This window comes from Vanrija albida, assembly GCF_041260175.1.
Source record: "Vanrija albida strain AlHP1 chromosome Unknown contig_7, whole genome shotgun sequence".
NCBI classification, from domain to species: domain Eukaryota; kingdom Fungi; phylum Basidiomycota; class Tremellomycetes; order Trichosporonales; family Trichosporonaceae; genus Vanrija; species Vanrija albida.
In genome coordinates this window covers 1925185-1947152 of record NW_027191426.1, presented here as the reverse complement: position 1 = coordinate 1947152, position 21968 = coordinate 1925185, and the positions used below count along the sequence as shown (strand labels likewise).

At 63.7% G+C, this 21968-nt stretch overlaps 10 protein-coding genes across 10 annotated transcripts; 7 read left to right on the top strand and 3 right to left on the bottom strand.

Moving 5' to 3' along the window:
* Positions 1-392: 392 nt before the first annotated feature.
* Q8F55_009236 (uncharacterized protein) lies at positions 393-3817 on the top strand (the record flags this gene model as incomplete). Its single annotated transcript, XM_069357604.1, has 4 exons — positions 393-598; positions 631-1776; positions 1812-2770; positions 2805-3817. The coding sequence occupies 4 exons, from the start codon at positions 393-395 to the stop codon at positions 3815-3817; spliced, it is 3324 nt and encodes a 1107-aa protein (XP_069205541.1).
* A 503-nt stretch (positions 3818-4320) lies between these two features.
* On the top strand, positions 4321-6778 carry Q8F55_009235 (uncharacterized protein; the record flags this gene model as incomplete). Its single annotated transcript, XM_069357603.1, has 5 exons — positions 4321-4407; positions 4529-5204; positions 5241-6055; positions 6091-6725; positions 6763-6778. 5 exons carry the CDS (start codon positions 4321-4323, stop codon positions 6776-6778), a joined length of 2229 nt encoding a protein of 742 aa, XP_069205540.1.
* A 64-nt stretch (positions 6779-6842) lies between these two features.
* On the bottom strand, positions 6843-9141 carry Q8F55_009234 (uncharacterized protein; the record flags this gene model as incomplete). Its single annotated transcript, XM_069357602.1, has 4 exons — positions 6843-8074; positions 8116-8596; positions 8637-8663; positions 8698-9141. 4 exons carry the CDS (start codon positions 9139-9141, stop codon positions 6843-6845), a joined length of 2184 nt encoding a protein of 727 aa, XP_069205539.1.
* Positions 9142-9738: 597 nt separating this feature from the next.
* On the top strand, positions 9739-11465 carry Q8F55_009233 (uncharacterized protein; the record flags this gene model as incomplete). Its single annotated transcript, XM_069357601.1, has 3 exons — positions 9739-10075; positions 10110-11246; positions 11296-11465. 3 exons carry the CDS (start codon positions 9739-9741, stop codon positions 11463-11465), a joined length of 1644 nt encoding a protein of 547 aa, XP_069205538.1.
* Positions 11466-11653: 188 nt separating this feature from the next.
* Q8F55_009232 (uncharacterized protein) lies at positions 11654-12133 on the bottom strand (the record flags this gene model as incomplete). Its single annotated transcript, XM_069357600.1, has 1 exon — positions 11654-12133. One exon carries the CDS (start codon positions 12131-12133, stop codon positions 11654-11656), a length of 480 nt encoding a protein of 159 aa, XP_069205537.1.
* Positions 12134-13252: 1119 nt separating this feature from the next.
* On the top strand, positions 13253-14625 carry Q8F55_009231 (uncharacterized protein; the record flags this gene model as incomplete). Its single annotated transcript, XM_069357599.1, has 4 exons — positions 13253-13363; positions 13404-13560; positions 13600-13965; positions 14000-14625. The coding sequence occupies 4 exons, from the start codon at positions 13253-13255 to the stop codon at positions 14623-14625; spliced, it is 1260 nt and encodes a 419-aa protein (XP_069205536.1).
* A 1002-nt stretch (positions 14626-15627) lies between these two features.
* Positions 15628-16390, top strand: Q8F55_009230 (uncharacterized protein; the record flags this gene model as incomplete). Its single annotated transcript, XM_069357598.1, has 3 exons — positions 15628-15985; positions 16032-16232; positions 16272-16390. The coding sequence occupies 3 exons, from the start codon at positions 15628-15630 to the stop codon at positions 16388-16390; spliced, it is 678 nt and encodes a 225-aa protein (XP_069205535.1).
* Positions 16391-17012: 622 nt separating this feature from the next.
* Q8F55_009229 (uncharacterized protein) lies at positions 17013-19437 on the top strand (the record flags this gene model as incomplete). The annotated part of the gene is made up of 3 exons (XM_069357597.1): positions 17013-17431; positions 18455-18883; positions 19092-19437. The coding sequence occupies 3 exons, from the start codon at positions 17013-17015 to the stop codon at positions 19435-19437; spliced, it is 1194 nt and encodes a 397-aa protein (XP_069205534.1).
* A 365-nt stretch (positions 19438-19802) lies between these two features.
* On the bottom strand, positions 19803-20419 carry Q8F55_009228 (uncharacterized protein; the record flags this gene model as incomplete). The annotated part of the gene is made up of 3 exons (XM_069357596.1): positions 19803-19915; positions 19953-20117; positions 20338-20419. 3 exons carry the CDS (start codon positions 20417-20419, stop codon positions 19803-19805), a joined length of 360 nt encoding a protein of 119 aa, XP_069205533.1.
* An 844-nt stretch (positions 20420-21263) lies between these two features.
* Q8F55_009227 (uncharacterized protein) lies at positions 21264-21801 on the top strand (the record flags this gene model as incomplete). The annotated part of the gene is made up of 4 exons (XM_069357595.1): positions 21264-21414; positions 21449-21613; positions 21655-21697; positions 21747-21801. The coding sequence occupies 4 exons, from the start codon at positions 21264-21266 to the stop codon at positions 21799-21801; spliced, it is 414 nt and encodes a 137-aa protein (XP_069205532.1).
* Between the last annotated feature and the right edge of the window lie 167 nt (positions 21802-21968).

Here is a 21968-nt window from a genome sequence, read left to right as displayed (position 1 = left end):
CGAGTCGAGACTGCCAGTACCTTGCATGTCGACGCAACGGGTTGGTGCGAGCCGACAAAGGCATCGGCTCAGCCACCCACGCCCCCGCCGGCTCTCTCCTCGTCGTCGGCGTCGTCCGGATCGCTCGGCATCCAAGTTGCTCTACAGTGCCCCGTCGTCGCCCATCAACTGCCCCATCGCACTACTCAACAGCTCCACCCCGTTCTCATGTATCCCGTCTCTCTTCGCCATCGCCGGCGCTCGCACGACCGCCTTCAGTTTATTTTCCCGTTACGGCAATGCCGGCTCCAGAAAAAAGAGGTCGCACGACGTCATTCGGCGGCGACAGAGCAAGCGACGAGTCAACAAGCGGCGACACTTGCATCCATCTCGACGTCGCTCTCCACACGACAATGGCCATGGGGCAGAGCAAGAGCAAGCGCGCCCGCGCCCGCGCGGCCGACGACGACCTCCCGAGCGACCTGCACAACGAGGTGGCCGAGCACCCTACCTCGGGCGCCGTGACGCACGTCATGAGGGTCGACGACGCGCAGCGCATCGAAGACGACGTCGAGGACAACCTCAAGCTCTGGGGGCTGATGGAGGCGCTGCGGAATGGGTGGGTGCGTGCCAGGGCTCCGCTGATGCAAGCTACCTTCCGTCCAATGCGCAGCTCGACATCGCGCTGCAGAAGGTCGGCGAGCTCGTCGAGCCCGAGCGCGCGAAGAACGCCGACACGGAGAAGGCGCTCGAGGCCATCGTGTCCCTGGCTGAGACGCTGCGCGCGGCCTTGAAAGAAAAGAATGCGGACCAGCTCATACAGGACACGGCGTACCTCGCCTTCCAGGAGAGCCGGGGCGAGGTCGGCGAGCGGATAACGCGGAGGGTGACCCAGCTGCCCAAGGTGAAGAACCCGCCGTGGCGGATCAAGCACGAGGAGAGGGGCGGGGGAACAGATGAGCGGGAGGAGGAGGGCAAGGCCGAGCGGCCGGCGGTCGTGCGCCAGCCGTCCTCGTCGTCGCTAGCATCCGGCGAGTCGGCGTACACGACTGCGTCGTCGACGGCGCACGACCCAGACGTTGGCGTCGGTGCTCCGGTCGACGCCGCGCTGGACACGCGATCCGCGCTGGATAAGAGCGGCGCGCAGGACGGTGCGCGCCAGGGCGAGCTGTACGTCGCGGCCAAGCACGTGCGGACGCTCGGCCTCATCTTCGCGACGAACGGCGAGCTGCGCGCGGCGCTGGGCGAGCTCGTCGCCATCGCGCGGGACATGGCCAAGAATGCGGACAAGGAGGAGGTGGATGAGGAGAAGCGGCGGGCGAAGAAGGCGCGTAGGGAAAGGGAGAAGGAGGAGAGGGAGAAGAGGAAGAAGGGCGAGCTGCCGAACGGCGAGGTGGGGACCAGTGCTGCGCCCAAGTCGCCCGAGACCAAGGCGACCTCGAGCTGGCAGGACTGGTCGGCCGGCCAGTTTGACATCCTGCAGATGTCGATACCGTCGCTTCCGTTTCCTACGCCCCCTCGGCGGCCGTCGCGCAGGTCCAAGACGCCACCTGCTGCTCCCGAGCCAGAGGAGGACGCTGAGGAGGACGCCGACGACGAGCTCGACGCCGCCACGCCGGCACCCCAGCCGCCCGGCGCGTTCTTCAACGACGCAGACAACCACCCTGAAGTGACGTGGCACGACATCGACGTCGGTGACGACGCGACGAAGAAGGCGCAGGACTCGGTCGACCGCGCCGAGGCGGCCAAGAAGGACCCTCGCACGGCCAAGTTTATCGGCCATCTCAAGATCGCTGTGTGAGTGGCGTGGAGGTATCGCAGCTGACGGCCAGCGGGAGCCTGCAAGACCAGGACGGGTACATCGAAGCGATGGAGTGGCTCATGGACATGTTCAAGGCGTACGAGGAGGAGGTGCTCCAGCGCGAGACGGCCAAGGGGGCTTTATCCCGCATGGCCAAGGCGGGCGAGCGCAAGGTCAATGGCGAGAAGGAAGTGCCCGAGGCGCCGGCCGCGAGCTCGCCGACACGCCAGATCCTCGCAAATTTTGTTACCATCATGGAGCGGTTTGCGCGGGGCCGCTCGACCAACCCGATCCAAAAGGCCATCGCCGACCTATACGCCGACGTGTTTGACGACGACTCGGCCATGAAGCTGTGGCGCGACGTCGACCGCCTCATCGCAAACGTACTCCTCAAGAAGGGCTACCTCGGCAGCGACGAGTGCTCGGACAAGGCAGATGATATCTGGAAGCGGCTGATGGCGTGGCTCAAGGACGGCGTCTACCGCGCGCACTGGAACGCGCTGTGTTTCGGCGTGTCGTACTGGCTCGGGTGGAAGGACGACGACCCGAAGAAGGAGGACAGGCCGTGGTTCCGCGACGACCCGATCACGGCCAAGCTCCAGGACGACGTGCACGAGATCTCGAGCGCCATGTTCTTGGACCGCAAGGGCCGGCTGACCTTCAAGCCCCACATCTGGCAGGACGTGTTCAACCTCGTGTTCCCGGCGCTCGCGCAGGGCGGCGGCGGCTTCTTCCCCCTCCCCCGCATCGAGTTTGCGTCGCCAAACGTCGAGCTCGTCCTCGAGAACGTCTACCTCTCCATCTCGAATCTCCTCCCGACAATGGTCACGATCGAGGAGCACCGCATGACCAAGCTGTCGCCGTTTGAGGCGATCAAGAACACACACAGAAACCGTAGTAAGATCAGAATATCCCAGATCCAGGGAGATGTGCGCGACGCCATGATCTGGGTCAAGCTCAGAAAGTTCAAGATCACGGACCAGGGCGATGGTGGGTGCGCGGTGGGGGCTGTGCTGACTGGTAGTCGACCTCACTCTCGCGCGGCAGGGTCTGTCGATCACGCTCGACCTCGAGCTCAACACGGACGAGAAGGCCAAGCGCATGCTGACGGTGCACGACGTCGACGTGAACATTGACCAGCTGAGTCTGCGAGTGCGCAACTCTAGCCGCGACCGGTTCTTCGGCTTCATCCTCCCCGCCGTCGGCATCCCGTTCCTCAAGCGCAAGCTGTCCGCCGTGCTCGAGCGCAAGATCCGCGTCCTGCTCGAGCGCACCAACGCCGAGATGATGGAGATCAGACGGCGGCTCGAGGCCGCCAACAAGGAGGCCAAGCGCCAGGAGGTCAAGGACGACGCCTCGTCCAGCCAGCGGCTGTACCGCATCATCGGGAAGCGGCTACAGGAGATCAAGAAGGAGAAGGACGCCGTCAAGGCCGTCAAGAGGAAACGCACCGAGCGGCTGCGGTACGAGTCGATCCAGCGGCACAACGCAGGGCCAGACAGCCCCGTGTCCTCGCCCTCGTCGTCCACCTCCTCGGTCGTCATCACCGAGGCGGGCGACTTTCCGCGCGCGCCAATCGACAAGAAGAAGGCGTTCAAGATCTCGGCGAGGCTCGAGGAGGCGCTCCTGCCCCACCTCTCGGCCGACGCAGAGCGCTCCATCGTCTACCGGCGCTGGCGGTCGGAAGAGTCGAGCAGACGCGCCAACGCCGCGACGTCTGCCATCGACCGCACGACCACCAGCGTGGCGGCCACGGCTACGGGGTTGCGGGGCAACAAGGGCGCCAAGGGGGGCCAGAACCTGTGGTGGTCGCCCGTGTTTAATTGGGACTGGCGCGGCTTGGGCGATCACGGCAAGGTGAAGCGCGAGGGGGGAGGCAAGGCGAAGCACGAGGCGGGAGGCAAGCCGAAGCACCAGGCGGCAGGCAAGGCGGCGCGGCGTAAGTCGCCGGCCAAGTCTGCGGACAAGGCTGCGGCAGCGGGTGACGCGCCGCCCACGCTCGGCAAGCCGACACCAGGCACATCTGCTGCTCTATGAGGCAGTCGCTGGGCGAGGAGGGGTAGAGCGCGGAATGTACGTCGGAGGGCCTGGTGACCGAAGGCTCACCGACCGGCCGGCTCGGTCTCGTCAACCTCCTGTCGGGCGCTCCCGAGTCGCCGAGAGGCCCGACGGCAAGGCCCGAAGGGGGGGTTGAGTGGATCCAGTGGCCAGTTTGTAATACGCCACGTGGCGATTTGTAATAACCCTCCTAGATGCCACCTATTTGTAGATTACAATTCTTCATTTTTCCTCCCCTACGTCATCTTCCTTTCGACCCGACATCACTCGCTTAGACCCGACTGCATCTTGCTTTCCAACATCCCATCTCGTGCTCGTCACCGTCGGCCCATTGTTGACTCGACCACGGCTCTGCAGCGCGGGATATAGCGCACGCACGCCGGGCTCTGGTGTTATTGCGCAGCCCAGCAACTTGTCGACCACCACATCGCTCTTGCCCTACTCCACTTCGGCGACTCTCCGCTCAACAACAAACAAAAGCAATGCCGCCCACCGCATCGGGCTCGGACGAGCCCAAGAAGAAGCGCCGGCGCCGCGTCGCCGCGCTCACGTGCGAGCAGTGCACGAGGGTGGGTCTGCGTGGGCAAGCAGGGCTGACGGAAGCGCAAACAACGGTGCAACAAGGAGATTCCGTGCAACCACTGCGTCGCGCGCGGGGTGAGTGAGCCCGCTGGGCCAGGCTGACGCCAGATCGCCGACCAGTGCACGCTCTACATTCCGAGGTGGTCGAGCAGCCCCGAGCCTGCCCCGCGCCGGACGCCGGAGAAGCTGCACGTGCAGGCGCGCGAGGCGCCAGCAGCCCCCGCTCCCGCTGCGCTCGACCTCGCGCCGCCCCGCGCGGCCTCGCCAGACACCGAGGCGGGCTTCCGCGACGAGATGCGCCGGCGCATGGCACGGCTCGAGGAGCTGATCCTCGCGTCGAGCGTGTCCGCGCCGCCGCCGGCGCCGGGCCTCGCCCTCCTCTCCGGCTTGAGCGAGGAGCGCGCGCACTCGAAGCACAAGCACAAGCACGCGCGCCCACCCGTGCCCGGCCGCCTGAAGGAGGTGTGCGCCGCCTCTGGGGTCTCGCCCGAGACGTTTACCGCGCTCATCGGCGAGCTGCCGGACCAGGGGTACGCGTCGCGCATCGTCGTCCACTACTTCAAGTACATCAACCCCCTCCGCTACCCCATCCTCGAGAACAAGTTCTGGTACCCCATGGACGACCTGTACGACAAGCAGGCGACGGCGAGCGACGACCTGGAGAGTCTGCGGCATTTGCCGCTGGTGTTCATCGTGCTGGCGATCGGCGTGCTCCTTGCGCCCGAGTCGGTCGCGGGGAGCGACAAGCACCGGCGGGCAGAGAGCCTGCGGCTGTACTGGTGCTGTGAGTGGGGAAAGGGTAACTCAGCTGACGCCGCAGCGCGCCGCGCCAACCTGTTCACCGCGTCGATCCAGCCGGAGAGCGTCGAGCTCGCGCTCGCTGGCCTACTCGCGGGCATGTACCCGTTGCTCGGGCACGATCGACCGCTGGTCGAGGGCTGGTCGCTGCTCGGCGCGAGCGTGCGCACCGCTATGGCGGTCGGACTCCACCGCGACGGCGAGAAGATGGGGCTGGGCCCATTCGAGGCAGAGTACCGCCGCCGGATTTGGAGCTACTTTATGCACGCGGACCGACACTACTCGCTCATCCTTGGCCGGCCATCGGCCATCCCCGAGCCGTGCTGGGTCTGCGATGCGACCGAGCCCAAGAACGTCGACCTCGAGACGATTCTCCCGAGCCAGAAGATCCTCGACCGGCCGCTCGACGAGCCGACGTCGACGACCTTCATCATCCTCCAGCGCCGGCTTGCCCAGATCGACGGGCTCATCTGCAACTTGCACCAGAAGCTCAATGAGGTGCCGACGTTCGACGAGGTCGAGGCGCTGGACGCAAGGATCGAGCGCTTCATCGAAGCTCTCCCGCCGGCCTTCAGGCTGGAGGACGCCGACACGAGCCACGACATGCTTCGTCCGTACCTGCCAATACAGCGGCACGCGCTCGGGACAGAGATTGCGTTCGCGCGCATCCTGCTGCACCGGCCCTGGCTGCTGCGCAAGGCGGAGAACGACAAGTTTGTGCTCTCGCGCAAGGCCTGCTTCGAGTCGGCCAAGATGGACTTTAGGCTGCGCAAGGCCTTCCTCAAGCGCGACCCGAGCACGCACAAGCAGTTCTTCGCGGCGCAGTTTGTCGAGTTTGTAAGTGCCGCCGGGAGGAAGCTCGCTGATGGTAGAACTCTGCAGTGGTCGCTGGCATTGCGGCCGTGACGCAGCCGAACGCGGCCGACGCCGACGAGTTCCGCATGATCCTGCGGTGCTTCCTCGAGCGCCACCCGCTCGACAACACGGCGCTGCAGACGCCGTCATCGCAGAAGGAGGTCGCCATCATCACGGCCCTCTACAACCGCAGCTTGCAAGTCGCGGCGGGCAACGCGTCGTGGCCGACGACCGACCAGCTCAAGAAGAACCCCATGCTGACCGACACGCCGAGCGCGTCGCCGGTCGCCATGATCGCGGGCAACGGCGTCGCGGGGCTGCCTACCCCGCCATGCAATGAGGAGACGGTGACCAACCTCCTCGGCAAGGACATCTACGCGACGATGCTGAATCTCGGCGTCGTGAGTGCGTCGTCTGCGCCCCTCAGCCGCGTCGACACGGCGTCGCCGAGCGTCACGGTCGACTCGTCGTCGCGCGCCAGCGGCCCGGCGATCTTCACGCCGCCGTCCAACATGGACTGGATGGACACGAGCGTGCTGTTCCCCGACACCAACCTGGACATGGGTGGGCTCGAGGAGTGGGGCCTGCCGCCGCAGCGCGGCCCCGGAAACCTGATTGTTGATCCGAACCCTCTCATGCGATGGGCAAATTCGTGAGTACTACTCCCCCAGGCGGCGCTGACCCCGCAGCGAGTACTACCAGTAGCAGCACTACCACCGTAGCATTGTTGTAATATTAATGATACAAGATATCTACCACTCTAACCCAACTACCACCCGAATGCGTCCTCAAAGTAGACCAGGCGGTCGCCGCTCAGCTGGTCGACGCCGTGGCCGTACGTCTCGCTGACGGCGAGGCGCAAGTCGTCCATCATCACGGGCGGCCCGCAAGCGAGGACAGCGAGCCGCTCGCCGCCTTCGAGCTGGGCCACAGCAGCGCCAAGCAGCTCGTGCATGGCCGGGCGTCCGCTCGACGCGGCGTGCCGTGACCGCGCAGGCATCTTGCGTAGGAGCGACGCGCGCTCGTCCTCGCCTGCCTGGCTGAGCTCGTCGTCCTCGCTGCTCTCCCCTCTCTCCTCGACGCCCCACACGTCGGCGGCGCCGACGCCCGCCTCGCGCGTAACGTACACGTGCGCGCTGGGCGCGTCGGCCAATTCCCGCGCGCACACGTCGCGCGCGTACGCCGCGTTCGGCACGATCCACGCGATGTCGGCCCGCTCGCCCAGCTCAGCGGCGTACGGCAGGATGGCGGTCACGCCCGAGCCCCCTGCCAGAAGCAGGACGCGGTCGAACGCCGCGACGTCGTGATACTCGCCGTATGGGCCTTCGACGAGCACGCGCATGTGCGCCTTGCCCCCTGCCGCGGCCACCTCGTCGGCGATGCGCTTTGTCGCGCCCGCCTGTGGCGCGATGAGGAAGTGCAGCGTCGTCCCGTTGGCTGACGGCTCGGCCGAGGCCAGCGTCATCGGGTGGTTCTCCCACGGCGTGAGGCTGCGCGGCGTATACAGAAAGTAGTAGGCCCCCGGCGCCGGCTTGCAGGCCGCCACCTCGACGCTGAGGCGGAGCAGGCCGTGTTCCTCCCCCGTGGACAGCGCGAGCGTGTTGTTGCCGCCTGGTGCGGAGTACGCGAGCACCCCGACGCGGAGGTAGCGCAGCGCCCGGTCAGCGACCCACACCCCGATGCACGCCCACAGCCAGGCGTCGTACGCGCCGAGCATGACCTTGACGTGGTAGAAGAGGGTCACGAGGGTGGCGGCCGCGAGCCAGATGTGCAGCTGGAGGAAGAGCTCGTACGCGCGTTCGCGGAGCGGCCGCACGCTGAGCGGGAGGAGGATGACCATGGCACCAGTGGCGAGCACGCCCATCATCCAGTACTGCTGTGACCAGAGGGCGCGCAGCGTCTGCCCGCGCTGCAGCCCGAGGACGAGGTACGCGACGCTGTGGATGACGGCCTGGAGCGTGGCGACGCGCGCGACCCAGCGGTGGAAGAGGTTGAGCGAGGCTGGGCGTGAGCGGGGGCTTGGGGGTTGGGAGATGGCTTACAGTACGACCAGGTGGTGAGCCACAGCACGAGGTTGTTCCTCCCCGCCAGAGCCCAGAGCAGCGGCAGGTTCCAGAAGCACATGATGCCTGTGCGGTCGGCGACGTAGCGCGTGAGCTCGATGTCGGGCCTGCCGGGCCAGAAGATGCTCTCGCGCGTGATGGTGTAGCCGACGAACGTGAAGACGACGTTGACGGCGACGTAGAGCGCGACGACGGCGGCCTCAACACGCGTCGGGATGCTCAGCCACCCCCTGCCGGCGGCAGCGACGTGCGTGTACCCGAAGAGCGCGGGCGTGTCAATGTGGCGCCGGTACCACGTCACGAATCGCGCGCCAAGAGCCGCGCGTCGGCCGGGCAGGAGCGGCTTGGACTCGCCCTCGGGGTCGTGTGCCGCCTTGGCGCGCCAGCGCACGCGCGAGAGCAGGCCCCAGAGGAGGAGGAGGCCAAAGAAGACGTAGAGCAGCTCGCCGAAGCCATGATGCTGGGGGTGTGAGCCGGTGGCCGACAGGGTAAGCACTCACGAAAGCCTGGTTCACGTCCCACGTATACTGCAAGTTAGCGGGCTCTCTCCGCACTACGCACCAGAGTGTCATATGCGACATTGTAGGCATGCAGCGCTGGCCTGACGCCGACGTCGTACACCACGCTCGGGTCAGAGCGGAGCGTGTCGACGATGAGCGCCTCGTCGCGCATCGTGTCGTTGCGCCAGGCGTCGGCCGCGCCGACATCCACGCCGCCGAAGCGCTCGAGCGCGGCCGCGATGGCATCGTACCCATCAGAGACGGACGAAGCGTCCTCGCAGAACACGTCGAGGCAGTGCACCGCGCTCCCCATCCACAGCTTGGAGCGCGCGTGCGCCGTGAAGATGTTGGGCGTGGCCGGCGCGTCGGCGAAGCGCACGGCGCCGAGCGCGGCCTGGCAGGCCTCGCCGCAGAGCCCGGGCCGGACCCGCAGGAAGACGGAGTGCGGTACGCCGGCGGCGGCGGCGAGCGGGGCGGCGAGGAGGAGGAGTATTGCGGGGAGCATGGTTGGAGGATGGGGAGGAGGACTGGCCGAGGCCGCTGTGGGCTATGCACGCATGCGATGGGTTGGTGGGAATGGGGAGGAGGGCTCCAGCGCTGCGTTATCAGATTAGACGGTGTGTTTTTCTGCCAAGCCCCACGAGGACGCGGTCGGCCGAAGTGGCGTGGGCCGGTCCAGGGTGGGGGAGGGGGGCAGCTTTGGCAGGGGAGAGCGGGTCAGCCTGAGTCAGAGTCAGTCAGCTAGCCGAGCTCCAGCACCCCGCGCTGTCGGAGCTCGCTCGCGTGGTCAGCCAGGCGCCGTTCGCCGTCGCTCCGTCGCCGAACGAGCAGCGCGCCGCGCGATGAGTGGACGACGCGACGCCGAAATCACTCGCGAGGAATGAATTTTTGCTCGTGCGCAGCGCGCGTCACGTCAGCCAACAAACAACAAGCCGCGCGGCCCGCAGTTTTCTAGACGACTGAGCCGACGGCGCGGCGACCACAAACGAGGGTGATGCATGGACAGCTAGCACACTACAGTCCACTCACCTCACTAACGTCCACTCTGCACTGACTGCAGGCAACGACAGTAGGTTGCGGCGCCTGGCCCCGCTGACCGCAGATGGCGACGCCGAAGCCGCCGCCGACGCCCACGGCGACCGAGAGCACGCCGCTGCTCGGCAACGGCGACAACGCCCCCGCCCGCGCCCGCCCACCGTGGTACGCGCCGGCGCGCCTCCTGCCCCCGCTCCACCGCGTCTACATCATGTCCTTCATGGTCGCGCTCACGCTGAGCTTTACGCAGACGTCGCTCATCTACTCGTTCCGCACAATGACATGCGACGAGTACTACAAAACCCACGTGTGGGACGGCGTCGGCGACCGGTGCGCCGTCAAGGCCATCGAGGCGAGCACGGCCAAGAGCATCACGGCCATGGGCACGGTCATGGTGACTGGGAGTGAGTTGCCGTACCGGCCCGTCTAACATCCCAGCCATCATCAACCTCTTCAAGTCGACGTGGGTCATCGAGCGCTACGGCATCAAGAACGCGCTCGCGCAGCAGACCTTCTGGGGCGCCGCGCGCAACCTGTGCCAGACGTGGGGGCAGGTCGTCGGCGGCGCGGCCGGCATCCGCATCGTCACCGTCTCGCAGATCTTCAACAGCATGGGCTCGGGCGGCGGCTACCAGCTCTGCGCGAACGGGTTCGTGTCGCTCCTCTCGAGCGACGAGGCGCGCACCGCCAACTTTGGCGTCATCCAGGGCGTGCACATGCTCGGCAGCGCCGTGGGGTACACGGTAGGCGGGACGATTGAGCGGCTGCTCGGCCCGCTCGCGCCATTCAACGTCGCATTCGTGTGCCTCGTCTTCTGCACCTTCTTCGCAGCCGTCTCCCTGCCGTACATCGACCCCAAGACCGAGTTCAAGGGCAAGAACGGGCAGAGCTCCAAGGCGAAGAAGAAGCGCGGCCTCTTCTCCCCGCTCAAGGTCTTCATCCCGCGCCGCGTCGCGACCCCCGACGGCCGGAGCAGGATCGACACAAACGTCTTCTTCCTCGGCGCCGGCACGTTCACCAGCGTCCTCGCGACTGGCTACGTCAACATGGCGCTCCAGCTCGTCGGGACCAACGCGTTCGGCTTCACGCCCGACACCTCCGGTCTCATGATGAGCTGCACGCAGCTGGTTCAGGCCGGCTTCCTGTCGCTCGCCTTCCCCCGCATCATAGCGGCAGGGAGGAGGTGGTACGCCTCGCCGGCGGCCCCCTCGCCCCCGCCCTCGTCCGCGTCCTCGACGCGCACGCTTACCGACCCGGTCGACCCCACGGACCCGGACCAGGCCGAGCTCCCCGACGCGGCTGGCGCGCCGCTCCTCGACGAGCCGCAGCAGCCCACCGACGCGGCCCACGGGTCCGCGTTCGACCTCGCCTTCCTCCGCCGCAGCATCCTCGTCGCGTCCATCCTCACGTCGGCAGTCAGCTTCTCCAACAAGTGGTGGCACCTGTACATCGCCGCCGCCGTGCTCCCGTTCTCGAGCGGCACGGCGCCGGCCGCAAAGGGCGTCATGATGGATATCGTCGATGCCGAGGACCGGCCCGACGCGCTGGCCGGCATCGCGCTCGTAGAGAAGATCGGTAAGTCGGCGTGGCAGCTGCGGCTCGCAGTACCCGCTCACCCCCCCAGGTCAGGTCTCCACAATCAGCGTCTTCGGCTTCGTCTTCGCTTACCTCTCCGAGCTCGGCCGCCCGACCTTGGTCTTTGCGGTCGATGCGTTCGTCGCGCTCATCGCCTTCTGCATGCTCCTCCCGGTGTCGCTGCCGCGAGGGCCTGCACGGGGCGCGAACCGGGTGTAGTGGGGCACGGCATGGACATAGACACATAGATGCATGCTTGGATTACAGAGACCCCCGTGATGACGGACTGGGGCCTGACAGGGCTGTGGTTGGACGGCGTCGTCGGCCCGGTTGCGATGGGAACGGCCGGGTGTCGTCCATCGCTATTGACGCCGCTCGAGCGGGTGTGGGGGGCGTGCGGCGAACACCTACAACAGCCATGGGCGGGACACGTCGCGCGGGTTGCCGTGCTGGTCGCGCTCTTCCCGCTCGTGCTCGTCGCTGCTACGCCTCTCGAGCTCGAGCGAGCGGCGCTCCAGCACCTCGCGGTGGCAGCAGCCCTGGCACCCCGAATAAACTGCGCAGAGCACGTCGCTGCCGGCGTGGTGCTCGTGTTCCACCCTACAGCGGGGGTCGCACGGCCCGAGCGGCGTAAACCCGTGGGGGTTGGCGTATTGCTTCGTCTCGCGGAGGATGCCCTCGTGCGGCCCCTGGCCCAGCCCGACGCGGTCCAGCTCGGCGCTGTACCGGCTATCCGCGACGGCGAGCACCTCGGAGCCGCTGTGCAGCGCCCAGCGCCCGTTGAGCGGGCCGAAGTCGGCCGTGTCGTACCGCAGCAGCGCGAGCGAGAGCTCTTGGAAGTTGTGGAAGACGGCCGCGAAGGGCGCGGCTTGGGTCGGCGGCGACATGGTGGCTGTGAGAGCATGATCAGCGTCGTGTGGGCTATGTATTTGGGGTTCGGCTGCGTGGTTTGGGGAGAGAGAGTTGTCGAGAGAGACGACGACGACGCTGACTGCTGCAGGTCGCGATCCGGTCTCGACTCGGATGACGTCAGCCCCATCCCCACGACGATCGCAGCTCGACGCGCCGCGCGACTGCTTTCGGCGTGTTGCTCGTCCTTCCACGCACAGCGAGCGCGCGACGGGTTGGCGGGACCCTCCGTCTTGCCGCAATGCGCGCGACAGTGGTCCTTGGCCCTTGTGTTGCCGGCAATCGCCGTGTTCGAAAGGACCGCGGCGTCAATCGCAAAGCCCCAGATTTTCGTCCGCCACAGCTGGGGCGCCATTTCGCCTCGATGTGCTGTGGCCAGCCTCGAGACGAGGCGGCCCCCGGGGTCCACGGCGATGTCCGAATCCTCTGGCGTCGATCTGACGCCATTGACGCTGACTCCGAGAACGATGGAACAAGAGGCTCACAGATTCCTTCTCCTGCTGCTATGTATGTGATGAACGAGCGATGCTGTGATTACTCGGCCCATGCACCGGCTCGCCATCAGCGACGCCGCGATAGGGGCTTGAGCCTCCGTCCCGCGCCGACTCGCTCCGAGTCTCGTCTGCAGCGGTGATGAGTGGCGGCGGCGGCGTTGGTCGCCGGTCAGTATCCATCATTTATAAAGGCCGACGGCAGTGACGCCATCTCGCGTGTCGGCCATGTCCGATGGCGATTATGTCTCTGCACGACTTGCCACGCCAACACTCGCCGCCATTTGGCACAGACAGAGCTCGTGCATGCAGCACGGCGGCCATCGGGCAGCCGGCCGCTCTACTCGAGCGCGTAATAAGCCCTACGGGGCTGTGGGCGCGGCGAACGGTGACGCGCCCGTTCCATGGCGCGTTGCAAGTCGCGACATTTCTGACGTGATAGCTATGCCATCTGGTGCCATACAGCCAGCTTGCCACTATCACCTGCCCGCCAGTCTATACCCAACCATGCCAAGGCTCAATGTGCTGACTACTGGCGTGATGGAGTGAGTGCTTATAAAGATTCGGACCGCACTCAGCTGGATGCGCATCAACCCCGCATCCACAATGGCCCCCGTCGCAGTCCAGAGCCCAAGCCCAGTCGAGGTCCTCAAGGTCGAAGCCCTCTCGCTGGGTGCCCCCGTCGTCAAGGGCAACTACACTGACGAAGAGAAGGCGGTGGGCACTACCCGCTGTGAGGCAGCGCTGACTGTCCCAGAAGAAGATCTTCGAGACGTCGTACGAGCCGTCCGAGTCGTGGTGGTCGAGCAACCAGCTCGCGTACACCCGCCCGGCCGACGACCCGCTGCCCGCCGGCTTCCCGGAGCACGTCAGCCCCAAGACGCTCTGGGACGGCAAGCAGCTCATCAATCAGCGTGCGTTGGGCATCCCCGGCCGGTAACTGACACCCGCAGCCGAGAAGTGGCTGTACACCTTCACTGCCGAGGACGTAGCGCTCCTCAACAAGGCGTACGACCACTTCGCCGCGCTCAACGTGCACAACAATGAGATTGCTCGCGCCACCTTCCCCATCCCGGCCGAGTCCAAGCTCTACGCCGAGCTGCAGAACGTGACGCATGAGATTAACCACGGCGTCGGGCTGCGCGTCCTCCGCGGCCTCCCCGTCGACGAGTGGGAGCGCAACAAGCAGATCGTCATCTTCGCCGGCATCTCCGCGTACCTCGGCAGCGAGACCCGCCAGCGCCAGGGCGTAAGCGACAACAACATCACCCACCTCCGCGACATTACCCACCTGGCGGCCGACGACCGCCCAGCGATTGGTGAGTTGGTGATACACCCACCGCTGACAGACAGTGGTCAAGGGGCAGACCAGCGGCAACCAGGTGTTCCACAACGACGGCGCGGCCTCCATCGTCGGCCTCATCACCCTCGGCGTCGCGGAGGAGGGTGGCCTGTCACAGCTCTCGTCGGCCGCGGCGACGTACAACGACCTCGCCAACTCGCGCCGCGACATCCTCCGCACCCTGGCCAAGCCCGACTGGGTGTCGCACTACGGCGCGAAGGGTGACAAGCCCGACGAGAAGGCGCTCCTCTACCTCACCGACGACGGCAAGGAGATCTTCTTCGCGTACTCGCGCCGCCCCTTCTTCGGCTTCTACGAGGCCAAGTCGAACGTGCCCCCGCTCTCCGAGGACAAGCACCTCGCCCTCGACGCCGTGCACTTCACGGCTGAGAAGTACAGTCTCGACATTGAGCTGCAGAAGGGCGACCTCGAGTACTTCAACAACCACACCGTGTTCCACGCGCGCACGTCGTCGCGCGACTCGGAGAAGAACGCGCGCCACCTCATCCGCATCTACATTGAGAACCACGAGCAGGAAGTGCCCGCGGCCCTTCAGCCCCAGTTTGATGCCGTGAACAAGAGGGACGGACCAGCGCCCGACAAGTGGCCCCTCGAGGCGTGGGACAAGGACAGCTAGTCGGAGGTTGATGTACGTGGCGTGGAGTAGATTGATGTACACACTATCAAGGCAAGTCGGAGCATCCGATTGTAACGCATTGCGAGAGGGCATGCGACGTGGGTACCGAGTCAGCTTCGACATCGTCACATACGGCGGTGACTTCCGAGGTGACCAGGCCAGGCCATGGGAGACATACCCATGGGACGAGGGTCAAGACGGTTCCAAGGTACGCTACCGGTATGCGGGATCTCATACGGCCGGCAAGGCATGGTGCAGGCTACGTGGATTGTTTCCGACCCGCCGAATGTTCCACCATTGGCAGTTCATTCTCCGTTGTACCCACACTAACGGTACCAGTCACCAAGCCGACGCGGAATGGAGTTGACGAACCCTCATCTAAGATCTAGACCAAACTTTAAGATGCGTGACAGACGCTAAGATGCAGTGCTCCTGTCTCCCCCTACTTGCTAACCTACTGGCCTGCTGGTGTTCTGCACGTTGTCGTTGGCCGTGTGCCCCTCAAAGACCGTCACATGTGCAACGATCAAGCGCTTGGCAGTGTCGGCCGTGTGGAGAGGATAAGGGCACCAAAAGGTGCCTCGCAATAGACGGAGAATATCTACGTCGAAATGCGGGGTGCTGACATGACGAGCCCCTTATCCAGTGCCTACGCCATCACCGAATGGGTCAGCTGGATGCCCGTGCCGCATTGTAGGGCGAATAGGGTGCCCATGACCCATGGGTAGCTTGAACTCTAAAGCCAAGCCGCTGATATGACGCGGACACAGCACAAGAAGACAAGTGATAGCACACATGCCGCGGGTTACCCAGGTACAGTTCCATTTGTCCTGGTGGCTCATGGGCCGTCGACCTGTGCCGGTGGTCTCTTCACTCGCGCTCATGGAGGCCTTCTCCCCCGCCCACTGATATACTTAAGGAAGAGCGCTGCTTGTCCTTTCTCCCAATCCCCTTCAACCTTTCAATCTTCTCGCCCAACAGCAGACAAACCACACAAGTAACATGTCCATTCCCGTCGACTACGAGGAGGTCCAAAAGGATCCAAACGCCTACCAGGCGGTTCCTCAAGGTTTCGAGTGCGTTTACTATCGAAAGACCGATATTGCGGCCCGGGTCAAACGCATCCTTCCTGACTGGGATGTCGAGGGCGTGAAGCCTGAGGAGAACCCGTTTCTCTTGACGGTCCACCGAAGCTTAAGCTCCTCCCCGACAGATGCGTACGAAATCGTGAGGGAATACGGAAGTGGACGAGTCATGGCCACCGCTCCTCTTGGACTCCTCGAATACGCCCGCCAAGGTGTCCAGGAGGCACTCTGCTTCATCCCGCTCTGGCGACTTGAGATCGACCGGTTCGGTGGCCGTATGTACCCGCTCGCTACACGGTACAAGGCTAATGTCTATCTCAGCGGAGTGGAAGGTCAAGGACCAGGTCACTGGCGAGTATCGCGCGCCGACTGAGGTAGAGAGGGAGGACACCCTCTACACGTGGGACGCCCCGCAACGCGAGCAGCGGCTGGAGAGGGCGAGTCTGGCTGCGAAGGAGCTAGCAGATGCCCGCGCCGCCAACCAGGCCATTATCGACCGCATCAGGGCCAAACCCGGCTATGGTTAGTGAAATCGCTATCGCCATACTGATAAAACTCTAGTCGACTTTGCGAGCCAGCCTGGCGGCGTTTACGTCGGGGAGGTTGGCACTTCTGGGGGTGGAGCTGTGTCCAAGGCGAAATACGAATCCGTCGCGAACGGGTCTGGGTACAGCGTTTAGCCCTCCCCTCGAGTCAACGCCTGATTGTTTGTTTCCGAAGTCAAGTAGTATGAATGAATGTGCGGTCGTGGTCGGAAGATCAGAGGCTCGACGACGTGGTGCCTGAGTGATGTCAGTTGCCCACCGATCGTTGGCGTGGCGTCTGTTCCATGGGTGAAGGAGCAGCAAGGACTGGTGTAGCCCATTGTGATGATGGACGTCTGTGGGTCTGTGGGTGAGCGTGTGTTCATGCGTGGCATATGTGAGCGGCGGGATGCTACAGTAGCGTGGCACAATTGGTCGAGGAGGCGGATGCCGGCTCGGCTGCTCATGGCTGGAAGACAATGATGCCAGTTTGTGGCATGCCCGCAAGAATCAAACCTCGATGACGGGGGAGAGTTGGCTTGTGATGATGCACACAATGCCACTTTGGCGCTGCTCGCGGTTCGTGTCCGCGCCGTCATGCCGGTGCGCGCCGGCACCGCGTGATTGTTTGTTCGCACCGCCATCACTCTTCCGCTCTCGGCACACACAAATCAAGCCCGAGCGCACTGTTTCTCTCACTTCCCAAACTCCAATTCCCTTCCACCAACCACACTTAACACCCCCTTCCACCAACAACGCTCTCCACGCCCCTTCCATAATGCCCGGCACAATCGACCACGGGAGCTACCCCGACATCTTCGACAGCATCGTCGACTTCATGGACTGGAATGCGCTCCCCTCGCTCTGTCCCACCTCAAAGGCCACGGACTCCCGTATCCAGAGCATCCTCTTGCGACACGTCGTCTTCCTTCTGAAGTCGGGCAAAAGCTGGGATGTCGCTGGCGTCACGATCGTGGACCCCTACTTCCACCGCCGAATACCCGGGCTCGAGTTCCCCCTGGACGATGAAGCCGCCCAGCACAGGACGCTCTCCCGCGTTGCTGAGCATGCACTGTTCGTCGACGTGATAGGGGACCAGTGCAAGAACTCTTCGATTGTGGTCGACGGCCTGCGCGCCCACCTCACCAGCTCGACGATCGTGCGCACCCACCTCAACCCGGACCCTGGGGCGTTCTGGTGTGTCGCTTTTCCCAAGGACCCTACATCGACAACCGCTCTCTATGCCACCCCTATCAGTCCTGGAAACACCCAGACTCCAACGCAGACTCCAACGCAGACTCAGACTCCAACGCAGAATCAAACGCAGACTCCTCGATTTCACATGTCGACAGTGGTCATCAACGGAATCGCTCCAGTTCCGGGAGAGCTCCTGATTATGGTACACAACGTCGACGATTGGCACACCCTGGGCAAACCCGTTGTTCCTTGCGACAACGAACATGACCTCCCTTTAAACTTTTGGTTCTTTGTCGCCAACATGAAGCGGTGGGACAAGTTCACCGTTCTGGTGATGGATGACAGCGCGGTTTCCCGTATTCAAGACGGACTTTTCTCCACGATTGAACTGAACGTGGATATGTGGGTCCACTCCGATTTCAACACTATGGACCGGAACATCGATGTCCAGCTCCTGCTATTCAAGGACTACTCCAAGGCCAGGTGTTTGGCACCCAACGAGACCTTCGCGCTCGGAACCAGGCCTGGATGTCCACTCCCAGCTCCCGTCTCGTGGACCAAGCTGGCTAGGCGCCCCCTGGCTCTGACGACCACAGTGGAGCAAGTTCAGGGAGAGTAGCACGGCTTCGGCACCGATATCTTTGGAGGAGATGTTATCCAAGGCCCCCCATGCACGACACTGTTGTGTAACTGCACTGTGCCTTAGGCTGCAGAGATGAAGACATTGTGTGTGTTCACAAGCGTTTGACGAGGCACTGATCAGTTTCTTGTCTGTGGCGCCGAAAGTCATTCAACACAAGCACCAGGCTGCAGTTTTGGGTGACTACATACAGTATTGTGGTGCAACAAAGTTTGTTGTTTGTTGTTTTCCGCCACACTCCCATGTGGGCTTGTTCGCATCCCGCTCCCATCAATTGTTTTTTTCTGTTCTGTCCATACATACGAAAGGTATGAATCGTCGCCATCAGGGTGTCTTTCCCCCTCCTCGTCAACGCAACTTTGCCCTCCCCAGCCTCACCCCAGTGCGCCCTACAACATGGCCGCCCTCATCAACAACCGCCGCGTTGATGAGATCTTTGACAATATCATCAATTTCATGGACTGGGATGCGCTTCCTTCACTCCGCCGTACCTCTCAGGCGATCAACAAGCGCATCCTGTTGATCATGTACCGCCATGTCGTCATCCACCTCCAGGCGGACTCATCTGGGGAGCTCGCCGCCGTGAGAATCGTCGACCCTTACTACCACCAGCCCATTCCAGGTCTCGACTTCCCGCTCAATGCACCCGCCACCCAGGAGAAGACGCTCGCCAAGATCACCGATACCGCAGTCTTCGTCGACATCGTGGGCGATGAATCCGAAGACAGCGAGAACGTCATCACGGCTGTGCGCACGAACCTCCCGGAATCAACCATCGTCCGCACCTACATCAACCCCAAGCCGAACGACCCGTACTGTTTGAATTGGGGCGGCAGAAGCGACTCTGGGTTTGCTGCCTTCTTCGCGACACCCATCCCGCAGGGAACTCCCTCGGAGCCAACCCTGCCGCCTGTCTTCTGTCTTCGTGGATGGTATCGCCCCGGAGGACGACGAACTTGTGATCGTTGTCCACAAGCCTGGCGACTTACAAACCCTTGGTGCACCAGTTGCTCCCTGCAGTCATCGCCATGACATCTCCGGCTCCCTTTGGATCACCCTCGCCGCGTTCGCCTTCTATAAAAAGTTCACCGTCCTCGTGATGGATGACAGCGCGCGCCGGTATGCTCGACGCGGGTTCTATTATGCCCTTTCCCAAGCCGTGAAAATGTGCAACGACCTCGGTGAAGAGACGGTTGTGCAGCTGCTCGACTTTGGCGAATGCTCCAAGGCTAGATCTTGGGAGGATAGGCACATTGTGGGGCTGAAAACCAAGCCAGGCCAGCCCCTCCCCCCTCCCCTGTCCTGGACCAAGCTCGCCCGGCGCCCCCTGGCGCCGAGGGCCCAGCTTGAAGACCAGGATGCGTAGACGGCCAGAGCATCGAAAGTTGGGTGGTGAACGTGTTTGGAAGCTGTGCATGCATGAGTCTGTTATGCGATGCAAGGTGGCCTGGCTGCAGTAAGACACCAGCGTCATCCGATTTGAGTGGGGGTTGGGGCCCGCCTCCAGTCTAAACCAGAGTGGGTTGCCCCCGCCCGTGCCGCTGCGATCGGATAGTGTCGAAATGCGTCACATCCCATTCTCACTCCACACTCTGAAGAGTGGCCGCCTTTGTCCAGCATCATTGCATGCGCGTCTGGCTCTGAGAAGACTTCGTCGACTACTCAACTAGATACGAACTGAACTGTAGACAGTGAAAAGCGCCGAGGCGGAGGTGGGTGTGGCCACGAAGCTTAGGCCGGCGAGAAGCACTCGGCGCAAAATAACTCGCAGACGCCAAAGTACATGCTCTGCTTGCCGACGTTCATGCCGAGGGGGAAGCACGTCGACGGCTGGTTGGCCTGCGCTACCGCGTCAGCTAGGCCGCAACCAGCAGCACTCACGGGTATGGTCGCTCGGGCAGAGAGAGATGTCGAACACGTTCTTGCCGTCGATGTCGAGGAGCTGGGCCCACTTGCCGACGTTGACGACGATGAACGAGCCCGCGTACTGGCCGCCAAAGTCGCCGTCGTAGTTGGTCGGGCCGGAGAGGTAGCCCGCAAAGTCGCCTGTGGGTCAGCCCGGCCCCGACGCAAGCGCACCGATGTAGTTCTGGCACGCGCCGTCCGAGTAGTAGTTGACCTGGAATTAGTCGTCGCGGGGCGCGAGGGCGCGCGCCGGGTGGGTGTGCGGGGTGGCGGTGGTGCAGGCCATGAGAGCGAGGACGGCGGCGAGGGCGGCGAGCATTGTTGTGAGTTGGTTGATTGGTTGTGTCTGGGGTTGGTTTACTGAGACAGGTGGTGGTTTGGATTCGTGAAGTGAGTCGGGTTGATGGGCTGCAGTAAACCCATGCCTCGTGCTTCAGTATCATTGAGGGGACGTATCTGGTCGGCTCGGTCGTTTCGAACACCCCCCATCTCGCCCCATTCCAGTGCCACACCGCCGCGGCCGCCCCGCCTCTGTGTCGCGCGTTTTGACAGTGTACTGTACAACACCGTAAACTCGCACTGTAATCATGTCGGATGCTCAAAGCCACGACCACAAACCGATGAGGGCAGCGTCGGCAAGCTGAACGCTGTGCCGGGCGGCTGATGGGCGGTGCCACAGGTCGTGGCATTGCCTCGGGCCGATCGTGGATAAAAATATATCTGCCAAGAGGGCGACGCATGGCGCGGTGCAAGTCGTGCGCCTCGTCGTCGGGATGCCAGTGCTGAGGTGAATGGTTTGGGCGTCATGAGGGCGGTAAGCACTGCTCTCGCTTGCTTCTCGACAGGCTTGATAGCAAACGGCGCCCCGGGTGTGGCGGTGAAGCGAATGATGTGAGCCGCCCCGCTTCGATGCACAGCAAGGGAGCACCTGTCTACGCTTCTCAGCATACCCCTACTTGGTGTCAGAGCGCATGCATCGCTGCTTCTGCGAGAAGGCATGCTTCCCGGCGGTGTGGCGCGGCCTCGGCCTGGATTATTTTCGGTTGGTGCCACACAGCTCTGGGTGGAGGCGACATGGGCGCCGGTACACCGCCGTCGACCGCTATTTCGGGAGAGCTATAGAACTGCGGTTATCAGCAGTGTTGGAGCGACGAGGTGTTGGAGGCGACCGTGCCGAGCGCTTGGCCAAATGCATAAAGGTGAGCTGTTCGCGGAGCAACTCTCCATCATCCCGACTTACACCTCTCAACTCCACCTCCACCAACCTACAACAACCGACCCAACACAATGCTCGCCGCCCTCCTCGCTACCCTCGCACTCATCGCTTCCGCGACCGCCGCGCCCCTCGCCGACCTCGCCCAGCCCGGCGTCGCCGCCCGCGAGGACGACTACTTCCAAGTCAACTACTATTCCGACGGCTCGTGCCAGAACTACATGGGTACATCGCCCCCTCATCCCTGACTCACGCCCAGGCGACTTTGCCGGCCAGCTCACGGGCCCGCACAACTACGACGGCGACTTTGGCGGCACCTACGCCGGCAGCTTCATCGTCGTCAACGTCGGCAAGTGGGCGCAGACGCTCGACGTCAACGGCCAGACCGTATTCGACATCTCGCTGTGCCCGAGTGACCACCCGCGTAAGTCTCGTGGTGAGGGGTGTGGAGGCTAACTCCCGCAGCCCAGGCCAACCAAGTCTCGACCTGCTTCCCTCTCGGCATGAAGTGAGTGCTGCGTGTATGCGGTGACTGACCCCAGCGTCGGCAAGCAAAGCATCTACTTTGGCGTGTGCGAGCTCTTCTGCGCCGAGTGCTTCTCGCCGGCTTGAGTGACTCGCGGGCCTCGACCTGTAGTGGGCTGTAGAAGGCAATGGAGTGGACAAGTATGTGGTTGAGCAGTGTTGTCTCCTCTCCGTACTCAAAAAGCCAGAGCCAGGGTGTATGCAATGTCAGTCCTGGGGATTCTGGGGGCCTGGGCAACGTGCTGCAGTCGTCT